This window comes from Sprattus sprattus (genome assembly GCF_963457725.1).
Source record: "Sprattus sprattus genome assembly, chromosome: 4".
In the NCBI taxonomy this organism is placed as follows: Eukaryota; Metazoa; Chordata; class Actinopteri; order Clupeiformes; family Clupeidae; genus Sprattus; species Sprattus sprattus.
In genome coordinates, this window is record NC_137923.1 from 33,255,017 (window position 1) to 33,279,445 (window position 24,429).

The following is a 24,429-nucleotide window of genomic DNA, read 5'->3' on the forward strand; positions in this document are numbered from 1 at the left end:
CATTGCCGTTGGGTGACTTTATGCTACTCCTGGCGCAAGAATTCAAGCAGCTCGGCTTCTTTTCATGGCTTGTGACCATCCATCTTCCTCTTGATCACATTTCAGAGGTTTTTTTATGGGATTCAGGTCTCGAAATTGGGCTGGCCATGACAGGGCCCTGATCTGGTGATACTCCATCCACACCTTTACTGGCCTGGCTGTGTGGCATGGAGCATTGCCCTGCTGGAAAAAACACTTCTCAGAGTTGGGGAACATTGTCAGAGCAAAAGGAAGCAAGTTTTTCTTCCGGGACAACGTTGTACTTTGCCTGGCTGAGGTTTGTAAAAGACCATAAGGATTGAACCAAAGCCGACTGGAGGGTCTCCTAGTTCGTCTTCTCTGATGAGTCCAATTTTCAGCTTTGCCCAACACATGGTCGTCTGATGGTTAGACGGAGACCTGGAGAGGCCTACAAGCCACAGAGTCTTGCACCTACTGTGAAATTGGACACGGGAAAACGGCTTAGGCGTGCGCCGAAATTTTCTCTATGCAGGAAAAACCCTGGGCTGGCCCTCGATGTTCTCAGGCCAATTCTATCCCCGGCTCTGAAGGCTTTGTCTTTGGCCCTCAGCAGCCGATGGACATCTCCAGTCAGCCATGGCTTCTTGTTAGCCCTAGTGAAGTGATGATGGTCTTTGTGTGGGTCACATCATCGGTGCATTTACGGATGTAGGAGAAAACAGTGTTTTTAAGCTCCTCATTGTCTATGTGGTTGTTGTGTGTAGCTGCTTGCTTGAACATGCCCCAGTCTGTTGTCGCAAGACAGTCCTGAAGAGCACACCTTGATCCATCCGGCCACACTAATCTCTTTCCGAACCGCTTTTTCCACTTTCACTCTGGGCCTATATGCTGGCATTAGCATAACAGTGAAATGGTCAGAAAGTCCGATGTGGGGGAGGGGGGAAGCCTTGTATGCTCCTTTGTATGAGGTATAGACCAAGTCCAAGGTGTTTTTCTCTCTTGTTGGGATATTGACATGCTGATGAAATTTTGGTAGGACAGTATTAAGATCAGCATGATTAAAATCTCCAGCGACGATAGTAAATCCATCTGGATGTGCTGTCTGTTGTTCGCTGATGGCCTCATTCCTGTCACCGCTGCAGGAGGTTGGAGGGATATATACCGCGATAAGCAAAACCACAGTAAATTCCCTTGGCAGATAGAAAGGACGGCACTTTATGATCAAAAACTCTGCCAGTGGTGAACAGTGTCTGCATGCTATCACAGCGTCCTGGCACCACGCGTCACGTATGTAAACACAAACTCCTCCACCGCGTTGTTTACATCCGTTAACGTGGGCTTTGTCCGCTCGATAGCGTGTAAGCTGCTCAAGATGTACCACGGAGTCAGGGATGTTGTCATTAAGCCATGTTTCAGTGAAAACAAGCACACAGCAGTTACTCACTGTCCGATTTGCTGACCTCAGCAGTCGTATATGGTCTAAAAAATGTTTTATGAAACTTGTATTTTTTATTTTTTTATATATATAATTATTTAGCAAATTATACTAAGATGAGTAAAATCATTATGATCACTCACAGGTGAAGCATATAAAGTTGTTTAGCTTTTAAATCCCACTTGTCAAGGTCTTCGATGTACAAGATTGTAGGGCTGCGAATTGACAGTCACCAATACCGATCTAATTAGAATTCGAATCACAAGCTACCAATCAGTTGTAATCCTATTCCCAGGTTTTCGTCTATGCATTCTCAGTTCACCTACAAGAGACCAAACTTTAATTTGGAGGACAGGTACAATGCAGATTTTTATCAATATGACAGTTGGGCAGAAATGAACCTTGTATCTTAAAAGTTAGATCCAGAACATTTTCAGATAGATATTGAATCGAACAAATAAAAATATCAATAAACTGATAATTCAAACATTTCCACCAGGGCCCTGTGGCTTAATGCTCCCTAGGCCTCGTGGTTAATCAGGCCCTTCTGTTGTCGTCTGCTTGTGTTTAACCAGTTCCAGTTGATCGTAATGGAACACACAGGTCATATGATTGAACATGACATACAGCTAGTCTAAAACCGTTTCAAGACACCCTGTACATGTTTTCAGTGATGTAATTAACTTCATTTCTTCAACCAAACATACATTTTTTCCTGTCTTTTACCCAGGTACCCAGGCAAAAGTATAAAATTTCCACCAAGACAAATAAAGTTTACGACATCACAGAACGAAAGGTATTTTTATAAACTATTTGTTCAGGTAAATGCCATTGAATCTTTCCTTTCCATTAAGATGTGATTCAAATTTTATTTCAGTGCTTTTGCTGCAACTTCTGTTACAAAGCCTCAAAATGGTTTGAAGTTCAAATATCAAAGACACCCCTTTGGCTTCGAAAAGATGAGAGGTACTGTATGAGACACAGGTGTGTCATTAAGTTGTTTGGTACATTTTTGCTGAGTATTTGTTTTTAACCTTTGTTCTGTATCTGTAGAACTACTGACGTGACACTCATGAAGAAACACGAGGGGTATGTTTGTATGTATGTACCTATGTTCAAGAGGGGTAGGTATGTATTTATGTAGCTATGTTCAAGAGGGGTATGTATGCATGTCGAATGTAGCCAACATAAGGTAGACCTTGGGTGCCATTTGGATGAAGGGTGGGCAACTATATTCAACCTGAATAGATAATGTCCAAATCTTACCCATCTTCCGTAGTAAAGGTTGCAATTGCAACTTGACCCACATTATTCTTACTGACAGGAGAATATGTTGGCATTTATACCATCCAGTCAGGTAGAATACAGGAGGGGAGGGGAGGGGAGACCACACCCTACAGGTGATGGCAAGAAGGGGAGACAGTGAGGTGGAGGGGTTCACCTATGGGTGTAGGGGGTTGATAACAGAGGCCAAAGGGTGATTGCAGGAATGAGGCTATCTAGGGGGAAGGGTTTTTAGATGCTAATTGTGCAGGTCTCATTGAGACAGACAGAGTACATGTCAAAGGGTATGAGTAACAGATAATACCATGTAATGTTTGTATGTATTGGGTTCATTTACCACATCTGTGCTGTGTACCCTTACCACATGTATGCTAGCATATCCTTATCCTGATATGTGCAGATAGACCGCCCCCCTTATCGGTCCTAGTCTCTCGCCATTGTGCTTGCTCTGAGGGGCTTATAAACAAAAATGAAATCTACTATTTGACTCCTCATTACCTTCTTAATCTAGTCGCATTGAGCTTTTCTTTTGTTAAGGGTATCTATGCTTGTTAATGTGTTAAGATGCTAATGTGTTTAACTGTTTATGATGTGCAGGTTGCAAGAGAAGGTTTTTGTGCTGAGCATGGAGCGAGGTTATATGTTGTGGGATGAGATGCTGAGAATCTTTTTTGTGTCTTTTATTCCTTTAAGAGGCAGCGCTGGACTTGAAGTTCCGCTGATGGACAGGCCAGTGAAAGAAGCTGATATTGAGAATCCTGTCCTCCCTGATGAGGAAGACTCCATAGCAATCTTTAGCAACAGCGGTGATGAGGGCAACCAGAACGAACTTGATTGGAGTGACTCAAAGTCAAAGTGTCATCGAAGGGTACATTGGGGAGAGCTTCCTCAAGGCTCAGGGGGAATTACAGGAACTCAAGCAGAGAAAGAAAGACAAGAACGTTCCTGTAGCAGTCACCTCCCAAAACCATCTGAAACCGCAGCCCTCCAGTATTCTTCCATACAGACTATGTCTGCTGTGAATGGAAGTCCAGAGATTGCAAAGAAATGCTCACATGCAGACTGTGAGGTTGAGGAGCCGTTTTTGAGTCAGTCTTCAGTAAGGACTGATAACAGACAATTTGCCACACTATTTCTTCAGGAGACTTCAAGTCCCATACAAACAACCGATGAGTCTGTCCTTTCTGTAGTCCAAATCAACATGACTAAAGCAGGTGTGGCAGAGTTGCGAGGCCAGTTGCAGCGTCTTGCAGTGAGCAAGCCAGGAACCCCTTCGATAATGCTCAGTTTGATGGATCGCTTAAAGCTCACCCTTATGCAATGGAAGACAGACGAGACCATGAAGTTGTTGTGTGGGTCTGATTATACCATGGGAGACCTTAACACGTGGCAACATGAAATGGAAGAGGAGCTAGACGAAGATGACATTAAGGAGGCTTCAGAAGATGAGCTGTATTCTCCTGGGCAGACGGGGAGGCCCATGGCCTCATCTCCAGACTGTACTACCTCTGGCAGGGCAACTCCTACAGTGGATGTTCCGATCAAAGAAAACACCACAGTACGCATTCTTCCCAAAGGCACTGAAAACCAACATGTTCCCTGCGAGGTCAGTCATGTATTTGGACTGTAGGAAACTGTGATATTTTGTATGAGGAAACAGGTGACAACATGTTTCTTTTGCATAACCGTAAGAGGTGATGTGATGTTTGGGTAGATATTAAGACAATCAAACCTGCCTTAATGTCTATATTAGACTTTTCAATGCTGTTTACTGCTGTTATAACACTTACCAAATGCTGTGGCGTTGTGTGCCATGTTGTTGTAAAATGGAATCCTTAAAAAGTCCCTTTGGATGAATGTAAAAGTATGCATTCAAACAATGCCCAAAAAAGGTTTCACACAAATGCTTAATGAACTTCAAATATTCAAATTGCCTTGAATAAGATCTACTACTTTGGTTCAGATTTTTTGAACTCTTAGAGGTTTATAAGGCTTTTTCTGATAACCCCCATGTGTAAATGTTCTAGGTCAGCCGCTACAAGGACCCTGTCCTCCCATTGGTGGACTGCCATTCACAGCTTGTTATCCAGAAGCGCATAGTAGTGGAGAGGCTCAGTAGAAGGTTGGTGTGAAAATGAAATTTAGCCCTATGAAGTTTATCTTGTGTGTGTGTGTGTGTATTCACACATCTCATATGCATGTATTCAGTTCAGCAAGTTTTATGGTTTTCCAGGCACAAAGTTGGAATCCATAGTAGGAGCCACAGTAGGATCCATTTTTAGTAACCCTGTTCAAAGAGCGGTTCATAGTTAACCACTGGGTCTCGGGTCTAGGATTGGTTTCCTTTAGGGGTGTTAATCTCTCATGACAAAAACGATTCAATTCGTATCTTGATACAGGGGCACGATACAATCCAAGAAAAGATGCATGTTGATAAAAAACGTTTCAGTACGATTCAATTCGATTCGATGCAGTTCAATTATTGAAAACACTAAGTTGTGAGGAAACAATGGACCTCATTCTCGAACAGTATCTTAAATGTCTTATTAAATATCTTCATACCAACCTCAGAAAAGATCACTGCTGGATTCATGAACGCCTGGAAATCTGTTCTACATTGAACGCGCTTTCTCATGCACCTTAACTTGCATACAGAAACCCACACCAGCTCTTTATAAGGGCATGCTATTGCAGCGTGTGCACAGTCCACAGGCAACGCGAAAGCAACATCAGAGACTGATCAAAATCATTTCAAAGCAAGCACCGGTAAACCCAGCAGCGTTTCCGTTGTCGGGGGAAAAAATGAAATGTCCCCAAAACACAATCAGAATTTCAGAATAACCCTAATATATAGGGCTATAATGCAACATGCACTGCTGTTATTAAACAACACGTATGCTGCTTTTTAAATAAAGCGCAAACCGTCGGTTATAAACAAGGAGCAAACTGAGTGAGAAGGATCTAACATGGCAAAGCAGACTAGCCTTAAAAGCTTTTTTCAGAGGACAAACGCAACTGATGAGGGTGAGCAGTCTGATTAGGGATGAACCTGTAATACCTGAAGCCATAGATGTTCGCCCAGCTCCACCAGAGAAAGCTTGAAGTGTCGGGCTGTTGAAGGTAACGATTTCAGTGTTCATATAGTGCTTATATTTATGTTGGGAAATCACAATGGCTAAATGTTAAACATAATTCCTAATGATACAAATATTCTCCTATTTACTATTTCATAATTATTTGAATCCAAGGATGTCTGTAGAAACAATCAACAACGATGTATCTTCCTTGGCTGAAGTAGCTAGCATAGCATTGGCCATCGAAAATGAATAGCGTAGCTAGCATAGCTTTGCCCATTGAGAGTTGAGAGTTGTAATCTGTCATTCTCTCCAGGTCTTGGCGTTAATACTGAGAATACAGCCTGATTGGTTTATGCTATGCGGGCTATGGCCAATGATATGTCATTGTTCTGACTGAGATCAAATGCAACAGGCCAGCGAGTGCTTTGTGTTTTAAAAAAACGGAGGGACAAACGCTTGTGAACCGATTCATAACTTTTAAAACGGCAAAGACCGGTTCCAAAAAAAACGATAAAAACGATACGGGACTTTACCCATCGATGTAGTCGTATCTTACACGCTAAAAACGGATATCGATACGTATCGGTTATTTTTTACACCCCTAGTTTCCTTATTTGGGTGTGTTGATGCAGACATTCAGTTTCTGTTTAATTCATGATTCAGTTCCTGTATGTGTAGCTTTCAAAATGCATAAATCTGTGCTCTAATTATATCTGTATTATAAATGTAAGGGTTTCCTTGAGCCAGCCATTGACATTTTATGCCAGGTAAAAATTATGCTAAATTAGAAGTTTGCAGGTCAAATTTCATGTAACAATGATTATCCTTAAACAGAACATTTGTGAAACAAACTACGGCAAAATGACAACCATTAAAAAAGTTTCCAATCTGCTGACTGCTTTTACATTAACTTCAATAGATAGATTTCTATACATAGGCCTACAGTGGGTGAAATAAGTATTGAGCACGTCACCATTTTTCTCAGTAAATATATTTTCAAAGATTCTGACCTGACGATATTCTTAAGTTTAGTCTTGAAATGTTGATATCTTGGGTGATAAACAGATTACATTTCATGCCACACTAATCCTTAACATTGTCCTTAATTTAAACTATAATAAACTAAACTCAAATTAATCTGAAAATGGAAAAGTATTATAACCAATAATGCAGAAATGTCACAAAGTCAATGTATCAAACATGGTTATAATAGAGGCAGCAAACTTTTGTAACATCATCAAAGACGTGTGGTTGGTATATGGTATAGTTAAGAGCAGTCGTTTCCACTAGCCATCCAGGTTATATACTGTAGTTTTGGACAAATCCACTGTTGACAAGCAGCTTACAGGATACAGATGCATCTCGAATCTGTATCTCTTGGATTGAAGCAGCTCAAGAATCGATTGTACTTATGTTGATCTTGAAGGATCATGTCCGTTCTTGGATTGAGAGTAGATTGTACTTGTGTTGATCTTGAAGGTGACTTTTCTTTACGTTCTGGTCAATCATTGCAACTAAACTGCTTGTCTTTTTCTTTTGTTTTTGAAAACCAAGCCTGAAGAATCTTGTTGGTCCCCTGCATCTTACCATGAGTGAAGTCTCCAATGACCTCAACAATCTGGTCAGGACTTTAAGGTGAGCCATATATCTACCATCGTCACAGTTCACTCACTCAATACATTTGAATTACGCAGTTAAAAGAATATGCCTGCAAACCACCAGTGAAATCTGAACCACTTAGTGTGCTATCCTGTCAGGAGAGATTGTATCTTCTGGTGTTGATTGAACATTTAGTATTGCTGGATGAGGTAGTGTTGAGAGATTTGAGAAGTGTTCATGTGCATGTAAATTGTTGATCAAATGAATATTTGTTTAAAATGATGCTTAAAAATGTCATATTGGATAGTAATTGCATTTTAAGATACATGGCAGTAATCTGATTACCGTATTTTTTTTGGACTATAAGGCGCACTTAAAAGTCTTTCATTTTCTCAAAAAACGACAGTGCGCCTTATAATCTGGAGCGCTTTATATATGTATTTATTCTGGTTGTGCTTACTGACCTCGAAGCGGTTTTGTGTGGTACACGGCGCTCTGTCAAAATGTTTTAGTACAACTTTGAGAAGTGCCTTCTCCAGCAAGTTTGAAATGACAACTAAAGTAATTTGCCATGGAGTAATGCTGGGAGCGTTGCGCTCTGTCTATTAAATAGGGAATGTATTTCACGTATGTGTAGAATGTATGTGTGTTCACTGGGTGCCAGGCTTTTAGCTAGGCATGCGTCCGTGCGTCTTTTGGACGCACTGTTCTAAAATAATACGAAATTGGACGCAGTACTTTTAGGCAGACGCCCTACAGACGCCTTAAGTTTTCGTCCCTTTTTTCACTCAGTCAAACTTTTTTTAAACGTGTTCACAATAACTCTCAACACTGTTCAAACGTTAATGAGCGTAATCACGTTGTAACACGTAAAACAACAGTTTACCGCTATTAGGGGTGGCGAGCCGCATGCAGCTCTTTGCCGGCTGACTTGGGGCTCGGCTCCAGCGCGAGTGCTCACTGACTTTTCCCTTGGTGTACAGAATTTTCATATTGTAAAATAAACATCTAAAATGCATATTTTGCACGAAATACAGACAAAAAGCTGTCCGATTTGAATGGGGTATCTAATCATGTATATTGTGTCATCACGCGATCTTGAGAGATGTCTTCAAGTAACGTTAATGTTCCAAACATGAAACATTCTCATGTGTGCACCCAGTCGCAGAGAGTTACTACTAGCCAAACTAGCAGTAGCTACTGAAAGAATGCCATGGATCCAGCAAAGCGTAAAGCTAAACGAAAATATGAAGATAAACACTGCACGTTCTTGCCTGAATGGAAGGAATTATTTGCGGAGCGAAATGGAAAACCCCTCTGCTTAATATGCCAGACGTCACTGTCGCATTTTAAAGCCTCAAACTTGGAGCGCCTGACAGCGCCTTCTCTCCACACACAATGCTAACATATAGCCCAGGAGTTCCTAAAGGCAAAGAGCTGTGCAAGCACAAGGTACATACTTTGAATTGAAACGTCAGTCAGAGAAACAGACTCTGCTTTTTTTTTTTTATGAACGAAGTACTCTGAAACTGTCACGTTGGCATCGTATCATTTGTCATGGAATATTGCTCGAGCAAAAAGTCATATAGTGAGGGAGTTTGAAAATTGAACAGAGGATATCTGACATTAACTATAATTAGCACCTATCTCAGCGGATGTCTCCAATATTTTTATTTTTGTGCCATATTTTAAATCTACATTTGTTAACTTCTCTTCCTAAAACCCACTAGAGGACACTATTTAAAAGGTTATTTTCAAAAAAAAAAGGGAGGCAACTGCTTTGATTAGGCTCTTCTCCAGGCACAGTCTGTTTCAATGCTTTGTTTTGATCACAGTCATTGCAGAGAAGGAGTTCTCACATAAATATATGGAGGCAAAGGGTATAGCTGCTCCTAAGCTTTCTCTCCCAGGTCAGGGTGCTCCTGCTTCACACATATCCAAAACAAAATCTCAGCGGATGTCTTCAATATGTTTATGCCATATAATACATCTAAATTTGTTAATTTATCTTCCTTAAAGCCACTAGAGGACACTATTTAAAAGGTTATTTTCAAAAAAAAATCTTATGGGGGAGCATGCCCCCAGACCCCCCTAGTTTTGCTGGGTCACCGGGGCTTCGCCGCGTTAGGTTCAATTACAAAATGGACCCCCCCTCAAAAAATCCTAGCTAAAAGCCTGCTGGGTGCTGTGTGTGTCACTACCCTGGATGGGTCAAATGCAGAGGTGGAATTCAGAGTGTGTGTGTCTACACCACCTCTACCATAGAGTCACTTTCACTTCACTTCACTTTTTAGAGTGGCTAACCTTACATAAAACGGCAGTTAAAGAGCCAAGAGACTGGAGGCAAACATTACCTCTGCCTCAATGAGGAAGTGTGAGGGCATATCAGCATGCTAACGTTATACTTATTAGCAGCAAGCTAGCTAGCTACTATATGTTTCAATGGATTTTTGGTCTAAGAGCCATATATTATTTAAGCTAAGACCTACAATACTCTGCAACACTTATTTATTGTGAATTGAGTTATTGTGAATACGCTAACGTTTGATTTAGCAGTATCAGACTATTTTTACGAGTTACAACTGAACAAGGTTGGGAGTTATTGTGAATACGCTCATAAACGTTTGAACAATGTTGAAAGTTATTGTGAAAAGGTTTAATAAAGTTTGAATGACTGACTTTGTTTCGCTTAATGCGCCTTATTGTCCGGTGCGCTTTATATATGAAAAAAAAGATAATAGACCATTCATTGACAGTGCGCCTTATAATCCAGTGCGGAAAATACGGTATGCTTGTCTCATTTTAATGTGTAATGACAATGACTACATAACAGTATCAAGCATGGATCGGTGACATTGACCGATAACCAATCAATTAAATAATGTTAATATTAGCACTGTGCAGTGGATCAAATCAGTGTTTCACACCTACTATTCTATTTGAACACAGGCTTACAAATACCAACATCATCCACAAAAACCCAGAATGGACAGTGATTGCTGTGGTATTCCTTTATGCGTAAGTGAAATTTAGTTTAACTCAATTTAACATTGTACGTTGTTTGTGTTGCGCTGCATTATACTTGGCCAGATGGATTCCTAAATGTCCTGAATCTTAATGGAAATTTCAAATGAGAACATACTGGCTGTTGCATTTTTGTCGGAGAAGCCAGTATTTCAAATAAGCATATTTCCTTAATCTCTGATGACATATCATGGTGATTTTATGATTTTGTAAATATATTACATATTATTCCTTTAAATCACAAACCCTTTAATATGAGAATGTAGGCAAAGGAGAAATGAGTCATCTAAAGATAGTCAAATTGGACCAATTAACATGATGGTTCAGGCAGGGAGCGATTTAATTTGATCAGCTGTTGAGTTCAAATATCAACAACCTTTCACCAGAATCCACCTTTAAACTGAGCATGTGATTGTATTATCATGACATGGCCACACACACTACACTACACTACACACACACACTACACACCACACCACACCACACACACACACACACACACACACACACACACACACACACACACACTACACACTACACACACGCACAGGGGCGGAGATCCCATTTCAGTGCAGGGGGGACAATACATGGGAACATTTCAGAGAGTAATTAAATTGGTAATTCGGGGGGGGGGGGGGGGGGGGGGGGGGCATGAAAAAAAATTGCTGTCACGAGAGCTAGCATAACTTAGTTGCTAAATACCGAATTGCGCCTTATAATCTGGAGCGCTTTATATATGTATTTATTCTGGTTGTGCTTACTGACCTCGAAGCGGTTTTGTGTGGTACACGGCGCTCTGTCAAAATGTTTTAGTACAACTTTGAGAAGTGCCTTCTCCAGCAAGTTTGAAATGACAACTAAAGTAATTTGCCATGGAGTAATGCTGGGAGCGTTGCGCTCTGTCTATTAAATAGGGAATGTATTTCACGTATGTGTAGAATGTATGTGTGTTCACTGGGTGCTGTGTGTGTCACTACCCTGGATGGGTCAAATGCAGAGGTGGAATTCAGAGTGTGTGTGTCTACACCACCTCTACCATAGAGTCACTTTCACTTCACTTCACTTTTTAGAGTGGCTAACCTTACATAAAACGGCAGTGAAAGAGCCAAGAGACTGGAGGCAAACATTACCTCTGCCTCAATGAGGAAGTGTGAGGGCATATCAGCATGCTAACGTTATACTTATTAGCAGCAAGCTAGCTAGCTACTATGTGTTTCAATGGATTTTTGGTCTAAGAGCCATATATTATTTAAGCTAAGACCTACAATACTCTGCAACACTTATTTATTGTGAATTGAGTTATTGTGAATACGCTAACGTTTGATTTAGCAGTATCAGACTATTTTTACGAGTTACAACTGAACAAGGTTGGGAGTTATTGTGAATACGCTCATAAACGTTTGAACAATGTTGAAAGTTATTGTGAAAAGGTTTAATAAAGTTTGAATGACTGACTTTGTTTCGCTTAATGCGCCTTATTGTCCGGTGCGCACAGGGGCTGTTGAGTTCAAATATCAACAACCTTTCACCAGAATCCACCTTTAAACTGAGCATGTGATTGTATTATCATGACATGGCCACACACACTACACTACACTACACACACACACTACACACCACACCACACACACACACACACACACACACACACACACACACACACTACACACTACACACGCGCACAGGGGCGGAGATCCCATTTCAGTGCAGGGGGGACAATACATGGGAACATTTCAGAGAGTAATTAAATTAGTAATTCGGGGAGGGCATGAAAAAAAATTGCTGTCACGAGAGCTAGCATAACTTAGTTGCTAAATACCGAAGTGCGCCTTATAATCTGGAGCGCTTTATATATGTATTTATTCTGGTTGTGCTTACTGACCTCGAAGCGGTTTTGTGTGGTACACGGCGCTCTGTCAAAATGTTTTAGTACAACTTTGAGAAGTGCCTTCTCCAGCAAGTTTGAAATGACAACTAAAGTAATTTGCCATGGAGTAATGATTCATTGTCCGTCATTTTGACGGACAGGGTCGTAAAAAATCCGTCATTGTCCATTATTATCTGTCATTTTATATTAACTTTTAAATGGTAATATATGCCTAGGCCTAAGCTATAATGCTTATATTTAATAGCCTCACTTGTTTTTATTGACTTATTTTCATTAAAAATTTCATTAAAGATTATTCACAGAACAAGCGTTTTTCAATAATAATTAATAATTTATTTATGCATTTCTTTCTGACGGTCAGAACTCGATTTTTCCGCTGTTAAAACATTGCGGCTGTTGTGCCTTAACATAGAACAATGGGCTATTTTTAGCTGAACGATGAACGAACAATTATAGTGAAAATGCAAACAGTCCACTTAGAATTCTTGAAGTGGTAATCTGCTGTAGGCAGCTCAAACTTTCCTTCTTGCCTGCATGGATTTGAATAGTGTGCTTGCTTGCGTGTAATCAAACGTATCGATGGATACTGCTGCCGAGGCGATTGTCATTAGATGCTGTGTCTTTGCCTCCGACAGACGACTTCTCGTGGCGGTTTTTATTTTATTTTGAAGGCTGAATCCGCGCTCAGCTGCAACACTTGACACTGGGATAACCAGCGCCACTTCAGCCAACTCTCTAAAATCGGCAAACATTTCCCCTAGCGAAGTGATGAGCAGCCGACAGGAGCCCCTAAACGAGGGATTTCCTAAATGTTGGTTTGCCTGTACTTTCATTAAAATGATCGCAGATATTCGAGCAGCCGTGATCCTAAGCGTCCTTAACAATAACAGCACTGATCACGTACAGGAGACAGCGAAGTGACACAAACGGCTCAATGCATCTCTTTTAAATAACAAAATTACATGTTTTCTGCAGATGATTGAGAAGGGGAAACAACCTACTGAAACATATACATAGGTAGATAGCCTAGCCTACTGCAGCCTAGGCTACATCTCAGACTGTGCTAATGGTTTTAAATCGGAGCATGGCTTTGAGTGCGATGGAGCGGAACACTTGCGCAGCTGGCTACAATGTATCGACCCACTGAACACCAGAACTGCCGTAACTTCTGCTCAGATTGAAAATTGGTGTCGGCAATGAAGCTTATGTAGAGTAAGAAAACTGTCACAACATGCCTGTTATTTCAATTGTGATTTTTATTCTTATGTTTATTATTGGTAATGGTCATTGTAAAATCCGTCAAAATGACGGACTGCCTTCAGATTTTTCCGTCATAGTTAAAAAATATCCGTCAATGATGGACATTTGTCGGTTAACGCGACCTCTGCATCACTCATCTGTGACTGAGAGAGTGCACCATTATAGAAGGCCCGCACATTGTCACTCACACCGATTTCAGAGAGCAAGTTCAGGACATCCTTCTGTTTTGCTTCCTTCACTGTGCTTTCATTGGGAAGCTGACTTGGCTTGAAGTTTGCCCACTTCTTTCCTCTCTTCAGCACTGAGTGGTAGCAGTATTCACTGTTATAGACAGCCTTGAAGCCAACTTGGTCATTTTTCAGTTCCAGCATTCTCGCTTCACTAAGCTTAAATGACCTCTGTGCCTTTACAAAATCCTGTGTTTCTGACTTGAAATCAAAAGCGGTCCAGTGTTGCCCATAGATGTGTACATTTCCATGATTACGTAAAATCTCATAATACTCCTCAGGCAAAAGAATGGTATCCTTCTTTCTAATCTGTTGCTCAATCCTCCCAAACACACGATCCACGGGCAGAAAACTGTGCCCCCTTATAGGAAACACATACTCGGCACTGATTCTTGGTAAGGCCTCCTTCATAAAGGAAAACGGCATGGACAGCAGGTTGATATTCTTGTTCTGACCAAAGCAAGAATTGCTGAACAAGCGCAGCCTCTGAGCGTGGCCAAGAGCACCACTCAACTGTTGGTGTAAACAGTGGTCCAGAGCTGAAGCAGCCATGTTGCTACCTTTCCTGTTCTCATGCTCCATCCATGTGTACAGATTGACATCCTCCACTACTTGCCTACTTCCCTTCCCATGGTGAGTAACAACACCAAAGACATACATGTGAAGCTGTCTTGAGTAGTATGCCTGACCTATGGGGGTTCTAGGGAGTAGCAAATTCTGCATCATGTCGAAGCACACAGTCACTGCATCATGATCTACCTTCCCCAGTAAATCGTAGAACACCCGTGCTCGTCTCCTGTGTAGTATGAAGGATGCAGACTCACTGCGCTTCTCTTCTTCAGTCAAGCTGGGGTCCTTAACTCTCGTCTGAAACCTGGCACATGATGAACAGGCATCTGTTGCAGGATGCCCAAACCCAAGGTTAAAGTGCTGTCTGAAAAGAGTGTAGTACAGGGAGTAGCTGATTACATCGTGATCTTGTGCATTCTTTGCACGCTGAGGTCACTCGGAAGGTATTTACGGCCTGGTGCTCCTCGTCTTCCATAATGGCTGGCCCTACATGTAAAAGTTTTGATGTGTTCCATCAAGAGCTGCTTCTTGGCATCACTTTCTGCCACCTTGCGAGCACCACCCCTGAGTTCTGGTCTGGCTGTGGCATTGAGTGCATAATACCTTGCCACTCAGGCACACGATCCTTGCCAATACCTGCAATGACAGAAAAATTCCATTTATTTGTTTGTATGTAGGTGTGTTTGTATGATGTAGCCTACTGTATGTCTGTATGTATTGTATTTATTTATTTATTTATGTATCTATCTATCTACATATTTATTCATTAATTCATCCATTGCTTAATTTATTAATTCACAGAATCCATTCACAATGACATTAGACATGGCCAACAAGGGCATTTGTGATTAAGCAGTGCATCAGACAACTAAATGACAGTCATTCATACATTTAAAAAGGAAAACCTATACCTACTTAGCCTACTACCTACTTATCTACATTCATTCAACTTGCAGTAAACTTGTTATTTATCAAATAGCAATGGCTTATGACCAGCCAACTAGGCTAGGACATTTGTGCCCAAGCAATACATCAGACCAGTGGAGTTTCTACATTCTGTCCATCTCTGCTCTGAGGGGCAGCGGTAAGCTTTTAAGACTGTTGCCATGGAAACACCAATGCGCGTGAAACAAATGTCGTGTATGAATAATATAATTCATAAACATCTAAATGAAACTCACCCATTACGCTGCAAAAGGTGGCCTTGCAGACAGGAATCTTTGTCGGGTGATCTTCGGTCAGCAAATTATATTCATTAGTGATCTCCCTATCCTTCTGAATGTCGCTGTTGCCAACCTTTGGACGTCGCCGCTGAACTTTTTTGACAGAGATCAGCTGTAAAATAACTTGATCCTGCTCGACTTTGCTAGATGCTGAATACAAAGATTGAAAGTTTTTCAATAGATCCCCTGGGGTCAATGCGTCTGCGTGACAGAAGTTAGTGGCCTTCTTGTGAGAACAGGTAACTGCCGGAATTTTTCCTCCTCCCGAGTGCCTCATTTATTTATTTTTTTCGCGTTGATGATTTGCTTTTGATGCCTTACGATTTTTCCCCACTGCAGAAACCATCACAGGTTCATCCATTCCGTCAAATTGATTCATGTTGTATTGTTTGATAAGTAATAATTGTCGGTTTATCAAGAAGATGACTAGCACTAGGATGACAGCTGCATTCAGTGAGCCGCGTCTACTGTTTACATGGAATGGTGCGCTGTGATTGGTTGAGCTGATGTATAGCATTCTGCAGAGAAGGGAGACTGGCGTTTGTCGCGGTTTGGAAAGAAAGGGAGAAAACAAGGTAGAATAACTCGGCGGATATCGCGTTTTGCCTAAAATCGAATATGTACTTTTCAATACCGACAAAGTACAATATTGATTTAGGTGAGAACTCAATTTTTTTAAAAAATGGCGTTTATCGCGTTTTGGAACCAAACTCTTCATACATAGCACTTATAGATTTTTGCACAAATAGATTTTTGCAGCTGTCAGAGAGAGAGCAGGTGAAGCGGACCTAATGGAAACAATGAATGTAGACATATTCTCATATTTATTATTATTTTATTTGTTTAAATCCCAGGAAGTCTGTAGAATTGAAACACAAACGTGCACATGCGTAGAACCTATTCAGTCTTGTTGTTCTGAAATAAAACATCGAAAAAGCACGGAGATGAGGCACTCACTACCTTTGCCTCAATGATGGGGGCGTGCGATAGCCCACCGGTCGGGTTAGTACTGGTACTGCCATTGTTGTAGTGCAGGCGAGAGAGGACGAGAAACAATCTCACAACCTGACCGTGTACTGGGCAGATTGACTGGAACGCGGAGCTGTAGCCCCACCCTTTGGAAACAGCATGTGAACCGAACCTCTTTGAGGAATAGGGGATCATGATTTTTCAACACTTAAAATGTACATTATTTTTCGTTATAATAAGCACCGCTTGTGTCGACGTGCGTTTGTTTCATATTACAATTATTATAATTTTTTTTTTTTCAATTTTGTTGGGGGGGGGGGGGGGGGGGGGGGGGCAACGTTATGCGATCCCCCCGGGATCTCCGCCTGTGCACACGCACACACACTACAAACGCACATACACACACACACACACACACACACACACACACCAGCGTTTCCGTTGTCCGGAGCCAACCGGTCAAATTGTCTGATTGGAATTTCTTAAAAATCCCGTCTCGCAAACACAATCTGAATTTGGCAACAATCCTAATATTAAGGCCTATAAAGCAAACGTGCACTGCCCTTATTATGTTTTAAAGGAACAGGCTAATCTGCTGTTATTAAACAACACGCATATGCTGCATTTTAAATAAAGCGCAAACCGTCGGTAACAAACAAGGAGCGAACATGGGCAAGCAGACTAGCCTTAAAAGCTTTTTATCAGAGGCCAAACGCAACTGATGAGGGTAAACCGTCTGACGAGGATGAACCTGTAATACCTGCAGTGTTGCGTCTGAACGCGTTTCATTTCATTTTACTGTCTATGCCCGTGTGTGAGCGCGCCGAAGTTGCGTAGGAGCCGAGAGCGGTATTGCAGACAGAGATTTGGAAAAATTATAGCTCGCAGCATATTGAAAAAACGAACTGAACAAGTTAATTTTTTGGAGCTGTGAACTTTTGAATTATAAACTATGAACTGAACTAGTTCATCTAGAAAGTGAACTTTCCAAATACTGAATACCTGAAGCCCTAGATGTTCGAACAGCTTCACCAGAGAAAAGGCCAAAATGTCGGGCGTTTATGGCGTTATGGAGTGACAAGTTCTCTTAGCTAAGGTGCGAGGTAATTGATAGTCATAGTAAAATGTTCTGTTAGCACAGCGAAAAGGCGACGCAAAGGATTCACAAGAGGGTCGAATACTTTTAGAATGAACATCAGGGTTTCCCCCAGGATTTCCTGTAAGGTGCGGTGGCACCTCAGCGGGGGGTCTGGGGGCCCCCCCCCATAAAATTTTGTATTTCTTAGACGCAATTTCCTGCATTTTAACCGAATTGTGGGCCCAGTTTCAGCTCAATACAGAACTGTACTTTTGTTTCTAAATACGGGACAATGTCATTATTTCAGGTCCTTAAAGGTGTACAAAGTATGGGTCCTCATGAGCTACCTATTTGGCAAAACTTCACTGATGTAAAAATAAGTGCAGCTGGCCTTTTTTTTAGTGAAGTATTTCAGCAAACTCATCTGAAAAAGAGGACAGAGTGAGACGATCTAAATGCATTAGAATTATTATCTTTGAAGAGGACGCGTTGACATTTTGGATTCGAAAACTCCGGCGGGAATTACTAGCTATTAGGCTACTTGTTTAACTGTTCTTGTATTTATTACGAACGAAATCGCTAAGTTGGTCGGCTTGTCCTTAGCCTAACTAATAGATCTATGAGCTCTGCGAAGGTGTCCGCCTATTTTAAAACCACGCAGGCCTCGGACTTGCTACCTTTAACAAACTTTGCTCTGTTGTCATCCGCTACAAGTGCAGGGCTCATTGAGGGACCACACACAGCTGTGCGTTTAGAAATGACCGTTACTGAAGCTTATTTACATTTAGCCTCCCGAAATAGACGCAATGTGAGAAACCAGCCGTCTACGTCTACAACATATTAGGCCTACGATGTAACCCCTGCACAATGTTCAACAACTTGTTCTCACATGTAAGATAAAATTAATTCAACGTCACGTACCTCTGATCCAGTTGTTCGGTTTCTAGTTTGAGGGCCAGTGTGTCAGAAACGAGAGAGGGGGCGGGGGGAGTATGTAAACCGGCTGTGGTAAGCCGTGGAACGCTGATCAAGTGCGGGAAAGGCAGACGAATCCTTTGATGTGGCAAATAACACACCAAAAAACAGGGCTCCGATTTTTTCCGATGCGTGGCGGGGAATGACGAAGGTGCGGCGGCCCGCCACGCTGAAATGAACGTAGCGGAAACCCTGAACATAGTCAGAGCAATGACCATGTTGCGGCGCTCAATTTAACGCCACAGCAGGTTGTGATTAACGGACACTTATTGACGCGCATCAGACATTAAAGGTTTTTTTCCCCATTGTAAACTTAGGCAAATAAGCATGTTGCATTCTAAACTACCTGATTATGTTATTATTTAAGCTACGCATGCCGTCAGTTTTCTTCAATAGGCTAATTTAGAAGCAGAAATGGATATTTGGCCGGCTTATCATTAAAATGTCCGGCAAATGAAAACGGCAACATTTTTCTCTAGCGGAACCTCTGACACACACACACACACACTACACACACACTACACACGCACACGCGCACACACACTACACACTACACACTACACACTACACACACACACACACACACACACACCACACACCACACACCACACACCACACACCACACACGACACACACATACACGGGAGGCAGAGCAATGCCCTGGCTACTTGTCAACAGAAGGCTGCTCTTATCGTGTGTTCTGATTGCTGTGAATGTCATGCCAGCACTGTCCATGGGAACCACTCCACCTGAGGCCCACTTTCAGCTCTCTGATAACACCAACGCACTTATACAAACACCAGAGATTTCCACAGAACTCAGATTTGATTCTTTCTACTCATTGAAATGTGGAGAAGTAGAAACATACTTGATGACCAATCGTATGTCTTGTGCCATCATAATTATACATAACTATAAAGTTGTGATTGCTGTGGTCGGGATGTTTCTCTCCGGAGACTGTCACTAGAGAAGCCGTGTCTGCAGCTAGAAGAGGTCCTTAGAGTTTCCAGTCCAATTCACACTCTCTCACACACACACACACACACACACACACACACACACACACACTTTACTTAGTGTTCCCAGTCCATTTCATGTGAATTGGGATACTTCTTGACCAACAATGGCTTCAAATCCTTTGAAGTATATTTTGGATGGAGAAAAATATAATCATGACAGAGAAGAAGCAGCCTTAAATCAAACATAAATTCAGTTTCCACTTTAACTATATGCATTCTTCTCCACTCCAGGGCAAGAAGTCACGACTACTCTGCTCAGTTGACAAGCTGTTTAAGCTCAGTTGAATGTTTTAAGATTTGATTTTGGAGACCAGTGGGTGCATTCACAAAGGCTCTCTCCCATGCACATTCTCATTGGACCGTTCTCTCCCATGCACATTCTCATTGGATCGCTCTCTCCCATGCACATTCTCATTGGATCGCTGTCTCCCATGCACATTCTCCCTTTAGGACCGCTCGCTCTCATTTACATTCTCCCTTTAGGACCGCTCTCTCCCATGCACATTCTCATTAGACCACTCTCTCATGCACATTCTCATTGGACAGCTCGCTCTCATGCAAATTCTCCCTTTAGGACCGCTCTCTCCCATGCACATTCTCATTGGACTGCTCTCCCATGCACATTCTCATTGGACCGCTCGCTCTCATGCACATTCTCCCTTTAGGACCTCTCTCTTTCACCACATTCTCATTGGACCGCTCTCTCTCATGCACATTTTCATTGGACCGCTTTCTCCCATGCACATTCTCATTGGATCGCTCTCTCCCATGCACATTCTCATTGGACCGCTTTCTCCCATGCACATTCTCATTGGACCGCTTTCTCCCATGCACATTCTCTTTAGGACCGCTTTCTCCCATGCACATTCTCTTTAGGACCGCTCTCTCCCATGCACATTCTCATTGGACCGCTCTCTCATGCATGCACATTCTCTTTAGGACCGCTCTCTCCCATGCACATTCTCATTGGACCGCTCTCTCTCACCACATTCTCATTGGACCGCTCTCTCTCACCACATTCTCATTGGACCGCTCTCTAATGCACATTCTCATTGGACTGCTCTCTCATGCACATTCTCTTTAGGACCGCTCTCTCCCATGCACATTCTCTTTAGGACTGCTCTCTCCCATGCACATTCTCATTGGACCGCTCTCTCATGCATGCACAATCTCATTGGACCGCTCTCTCCCATGCACATTCTCATTGGACCGCTCTCTCTCATGCACATTCTCATTGGACCGCTCTCTCCCATGCACATTCTCATTGGACCGCTCTCTCTCATGCACATTCTCATTGGACCGCTCTCTCATGCACATTCTCATTGGACAGCTCGCTCTCATGCAAATTCTCCCTTTAGGACCACTCTCTCCCATGCACATTCTCATTGGACTGCTCTCCCATGCACATTCTCATTGGACCGCTCTCTCTCATGCACATTTTCATTGGACCGCTTTCTCCCATGCACATTCTCATTGGACCGCTTTCTCCCATGCACATTCTCATTGGACCGTTTTCTCCCATGCACATTCTCTTTAGGACCGCTTTCTCCCATGCACATTCTCTTTAGGACCGCTCTCTCCCATGCACATTCTCATTGGACCGCTCTCTCATGCATGCACATTCTCATTGGACCACTCTCTCATGCATGCACATTCTCTTTAGGACCGCTCTCTCCCATGCACATTCTCATTGGACCACTCTCTCTCATGCACATTCTCATTGGACCGCTCTCTCCCATGCACATTCTCATTGGACCGCTCTCTCTCATGCACATTCTCATTGGACCGCTCTCTCATGCACATTCTCATTGGATCGCTCTCTCCCATGCACATTGTCATTGGATCGCTCTCTCCCATGCACATTCTCATTGGACCGCTCTCTCATGCACATTCTCATTGGACCGCTCTCTCATGCACATCGTCATTGGACCGCTCTCTCATGCACATTCTCATTGGATCGCTCTCTCCCATGCACATTCTCATTGGATCGCTCTCTCCCATGCACATTCTCATTGGATCGCTCTCTCCCATGCACATTCTCATTGTATCGCTCTCTCCCATGCATATTCTCATTGGACCGCTTTCTCCCATGCACATTCTCATTGCTCATATAAACTACATTTCCATATTCTGCGTGTGTATTCTGCCCTTATCAGCTAGTAGTGAGAATATGTGTAACTGGAGGCCCATTAGACTGAGGTGCGAATGGGAGAATATGAACCTTAGAGATTTTAGTCCAAAATGTGTAGATAGGGGTCTCTTTCTTCCTATTTCCCCTATCTCTACATATCTGCATAAACTCTGTCTGTTATTCAATTCAGTTTTTCAATTTCCCTCTTGTCATGTTTAATGTGGTCTTTTTAGCACTGAAAACATAAACTGACATAAAATACGCTGTTTGGTGTCAGCCATGTACAACTTAGATTGCCTTATTGTAACCAAATAGATTTGGCGAAAGGTAAATGTAAACTGAAAATGTAAATTTCAGCCCAAATGTGGTCTTCTAAAATGACAAACAACTGCATTCTCAATTATATGCAGTGAATGGATTTGAAAACTCCTCAGTTTTGCTATAAGCACATGTGTTGATCTTCAGATGTGTGCAAAAATGCAAACAGTTTTTTGAGCAATACTGTATAATATAGCTAATCTTTGCTGATTGTATGATGGTTTACTCATTGAACCCCTTGACTAGCAGGGCCATGCAGCTGTTGAAACATGGCAGACTTGCTCAGACTGAGATCCAATGCTGTGTGTTTTCCATCTAGTGGGTTAATGCCTAAGAAATCAGTATTAATCTGTTTGTTCTTGCATGGGTTAGTTTAACAGGAGTGTCTCCACTACTGAAGGAGAGTTTGACCCATCCTTCTGCAATGGAGTTCATATCGTCTCTGATGAAGGACTTCCAACTGAGGGCCGAGGACCTACACAGCCTTGTGCGATCATTCTGCCCCCAAGTTAAACTGTGCCTGTAATGTCCTCAGTCACCAGAAGAGGCACTATTGAACAGGATTGACCAGCGCACCTCTCCATGAGAACCTTTGGAAGCACACGTATACTGAAGAGATGCAGAATCATGGCACAAGAATGAGAGGGATAACATAGCCTTTAAGTTTCATAAAGTTCTGTTAACCCATTTAATAAAAACTGCGGTACTGTAGTTTTTACTTATCATGTTTGTGAGAATGTTCTGTATTTCTTTAAATAAAATGTATGAGATATGTGTCTACTTGATTGGACTTTATGATACAAACGTACACAACATTGTAGTTGTAATGTATAGATTATGATGCATGAAGAGAGCAACCATAAAGCTGTCTGTCAGGGGACTGGCTGCTGCTGTTGCTGTTGTTGAGCTGCAAGCCACACTCATTGAGGAATGTGAACATTCTCTCATTAATATTTTTCTCATTAATGATATAACTGACTCTGAGCCTTTAAGCGCTGGGGCACAACATGTGGTGTGTGTTGCGGCTGTCACCAGGCAGTTGTTTATTGTTGAATCCTGCTGCTCAGGCTCTATGGTTGGGCAGCTGTTATATTGGTTGGGTCGTTGGGTATGCGTACTTGCATGTGACAGTGAGAGGATTGGCCGTTGTGGTCTTCAACCAATAGCACAAGGAATTAAAAAAATGTCCCTGTATACTGTATAGCTGAAATAGCTCTACCTGTCTCACTGGACATGCTTATTGAATAAGAGTTCACTATTCAATTCAACACCAACACTAAAAATATATATATTTGTTTTTTGCTAGTTCACCATCCAAAGGTTTAGATGATGCCATGGCATACACCACAGCCTAAGACAATGTTCCGACAGCACCTCCTCATCACTCAGTCATGGAATTGGACTTGTAATACCTGACGATCCCTCAAAACATATTGCAGGCTAGGATTTACATAAACTATAATAAAAAGTGCTTTATCTTTTCAACTAATTACAAACTCACTTGAACGAAACTTTATATTTATTAATTCCAGCCTGTCACTGATGGCCTGTCAGCTACCTGCACAAGTGCAGTGGCTCAGTGAAAGAAAGATACAGTCTCTAACCAAGGCACCACCAATTATGTACAACTCTGTTTTGTTCATTTTGTTCATTCTAGTGCAAATGTTCTGAGTTGGACCTAAAAAATTTAACAAGTTCCTAGTTGTCTTAAACGTGTCATTGGAACAGGGACTCCATTTGCAGCGTGTCAAATAATGAAGCTGAACCTTGCATATCCTTTGACACATATCTGTGGGAGAAAAATAACCCTTTATTTTCTTTCATGTCTAACAGTTCAAATAAGGTTCCACACATAGACCTCCAGTTAGGAAGCTTTGGGTCTGTGCCCAAGGTCTATTTAAAGTCTGATGGTTCAGGCCAGGCCTATTCCAAATGTTCTCCACCCAACTGAACGTCTCAATGTGCAGTGCGCTTTGTTTTGCTGGCTGCCGGTCCAAAATCATGGCTTTGGTCTTTATTTTTGGCGATGGTGGGTGTCGGTGTGCTTCTTTAAATCCACCTTCCGCTGGAAGCCTTTAGTGCAGAGGTCACATCCAAACGGTTTGAAGCCTGTGTGCTTCCGACTGTGCGTGATGAGGTTGGAACTCTGACTGAACTCCTTTCCACAAACCTGGCACTTGTGCGGCTTCTCCCCTGAAAGTATAGACCACAGAACAGAGTTAAGACTATATGACTACTTAGTTTATTTAAGTATTAACCCTACATTCAGTTTATGTGGCTTCTCTCACTTTTCCTTACCAGTATGGATGAAGGTGTGCTTCTTCATATCTGATTTCTGATGAAATCTCTTTC

General features: G+C 42.0%; 1 protein-coding gene across 4 annotated transcripts in view; it reads left to right on the plus strand.

The window, feature by feature from the left end:
- Positions 1-22,750, plus strand: part of rpap2 (RNA polymerase II associated protein 2) — a 33,863-nt gene extending 11,113 nt beyond the window's left edge. Inside the window, exons 5-13 of one of the 4 annotated variants that reach the window (XM_080836409.1) lie at positions 2,166-2,231; positions 2,313-2,401; positions 2,489-2,536; positions 3,413-4,325; positions 4,747-4,841; positions 7,351-7,431; positions 10,345-10,413; positions 14,389-14,427; positions 22,450-22,750. In XM_080836409.1, coding sequence (XP_080692535.1) covers positions 2,166-2,231; positions 2,313-2,401; positions 2,489-2,536; positions 3,413-4,325; positions 4,747-4,841; positions 7,351-7,431; positions 10,345-10,413; positions 14,389-14,427; positions 22,450-22,603 — 1,554 coding nt within the window. In that variant the 3' untranslated portion in view covers positions 22,604-22,750. The remainder of the gene's footprint in view (positions 1-2,165; positions 2,232-2,312; positions 2,402-2,488; positions 2,537-3,412; positions 4,326-4,746; positions 4,842-7,350; positions 7,432-10,344; positions 10,414-14,388; positions 14,428-22,449) is intronic. The other 3 variants (XM_080836410.1, XM_080836411.1, XM_080836412.1) reach the window with 3 other exon arrangements.
- Positions 22,751-24,429: the final 1,679 nt, after the last annotated feature.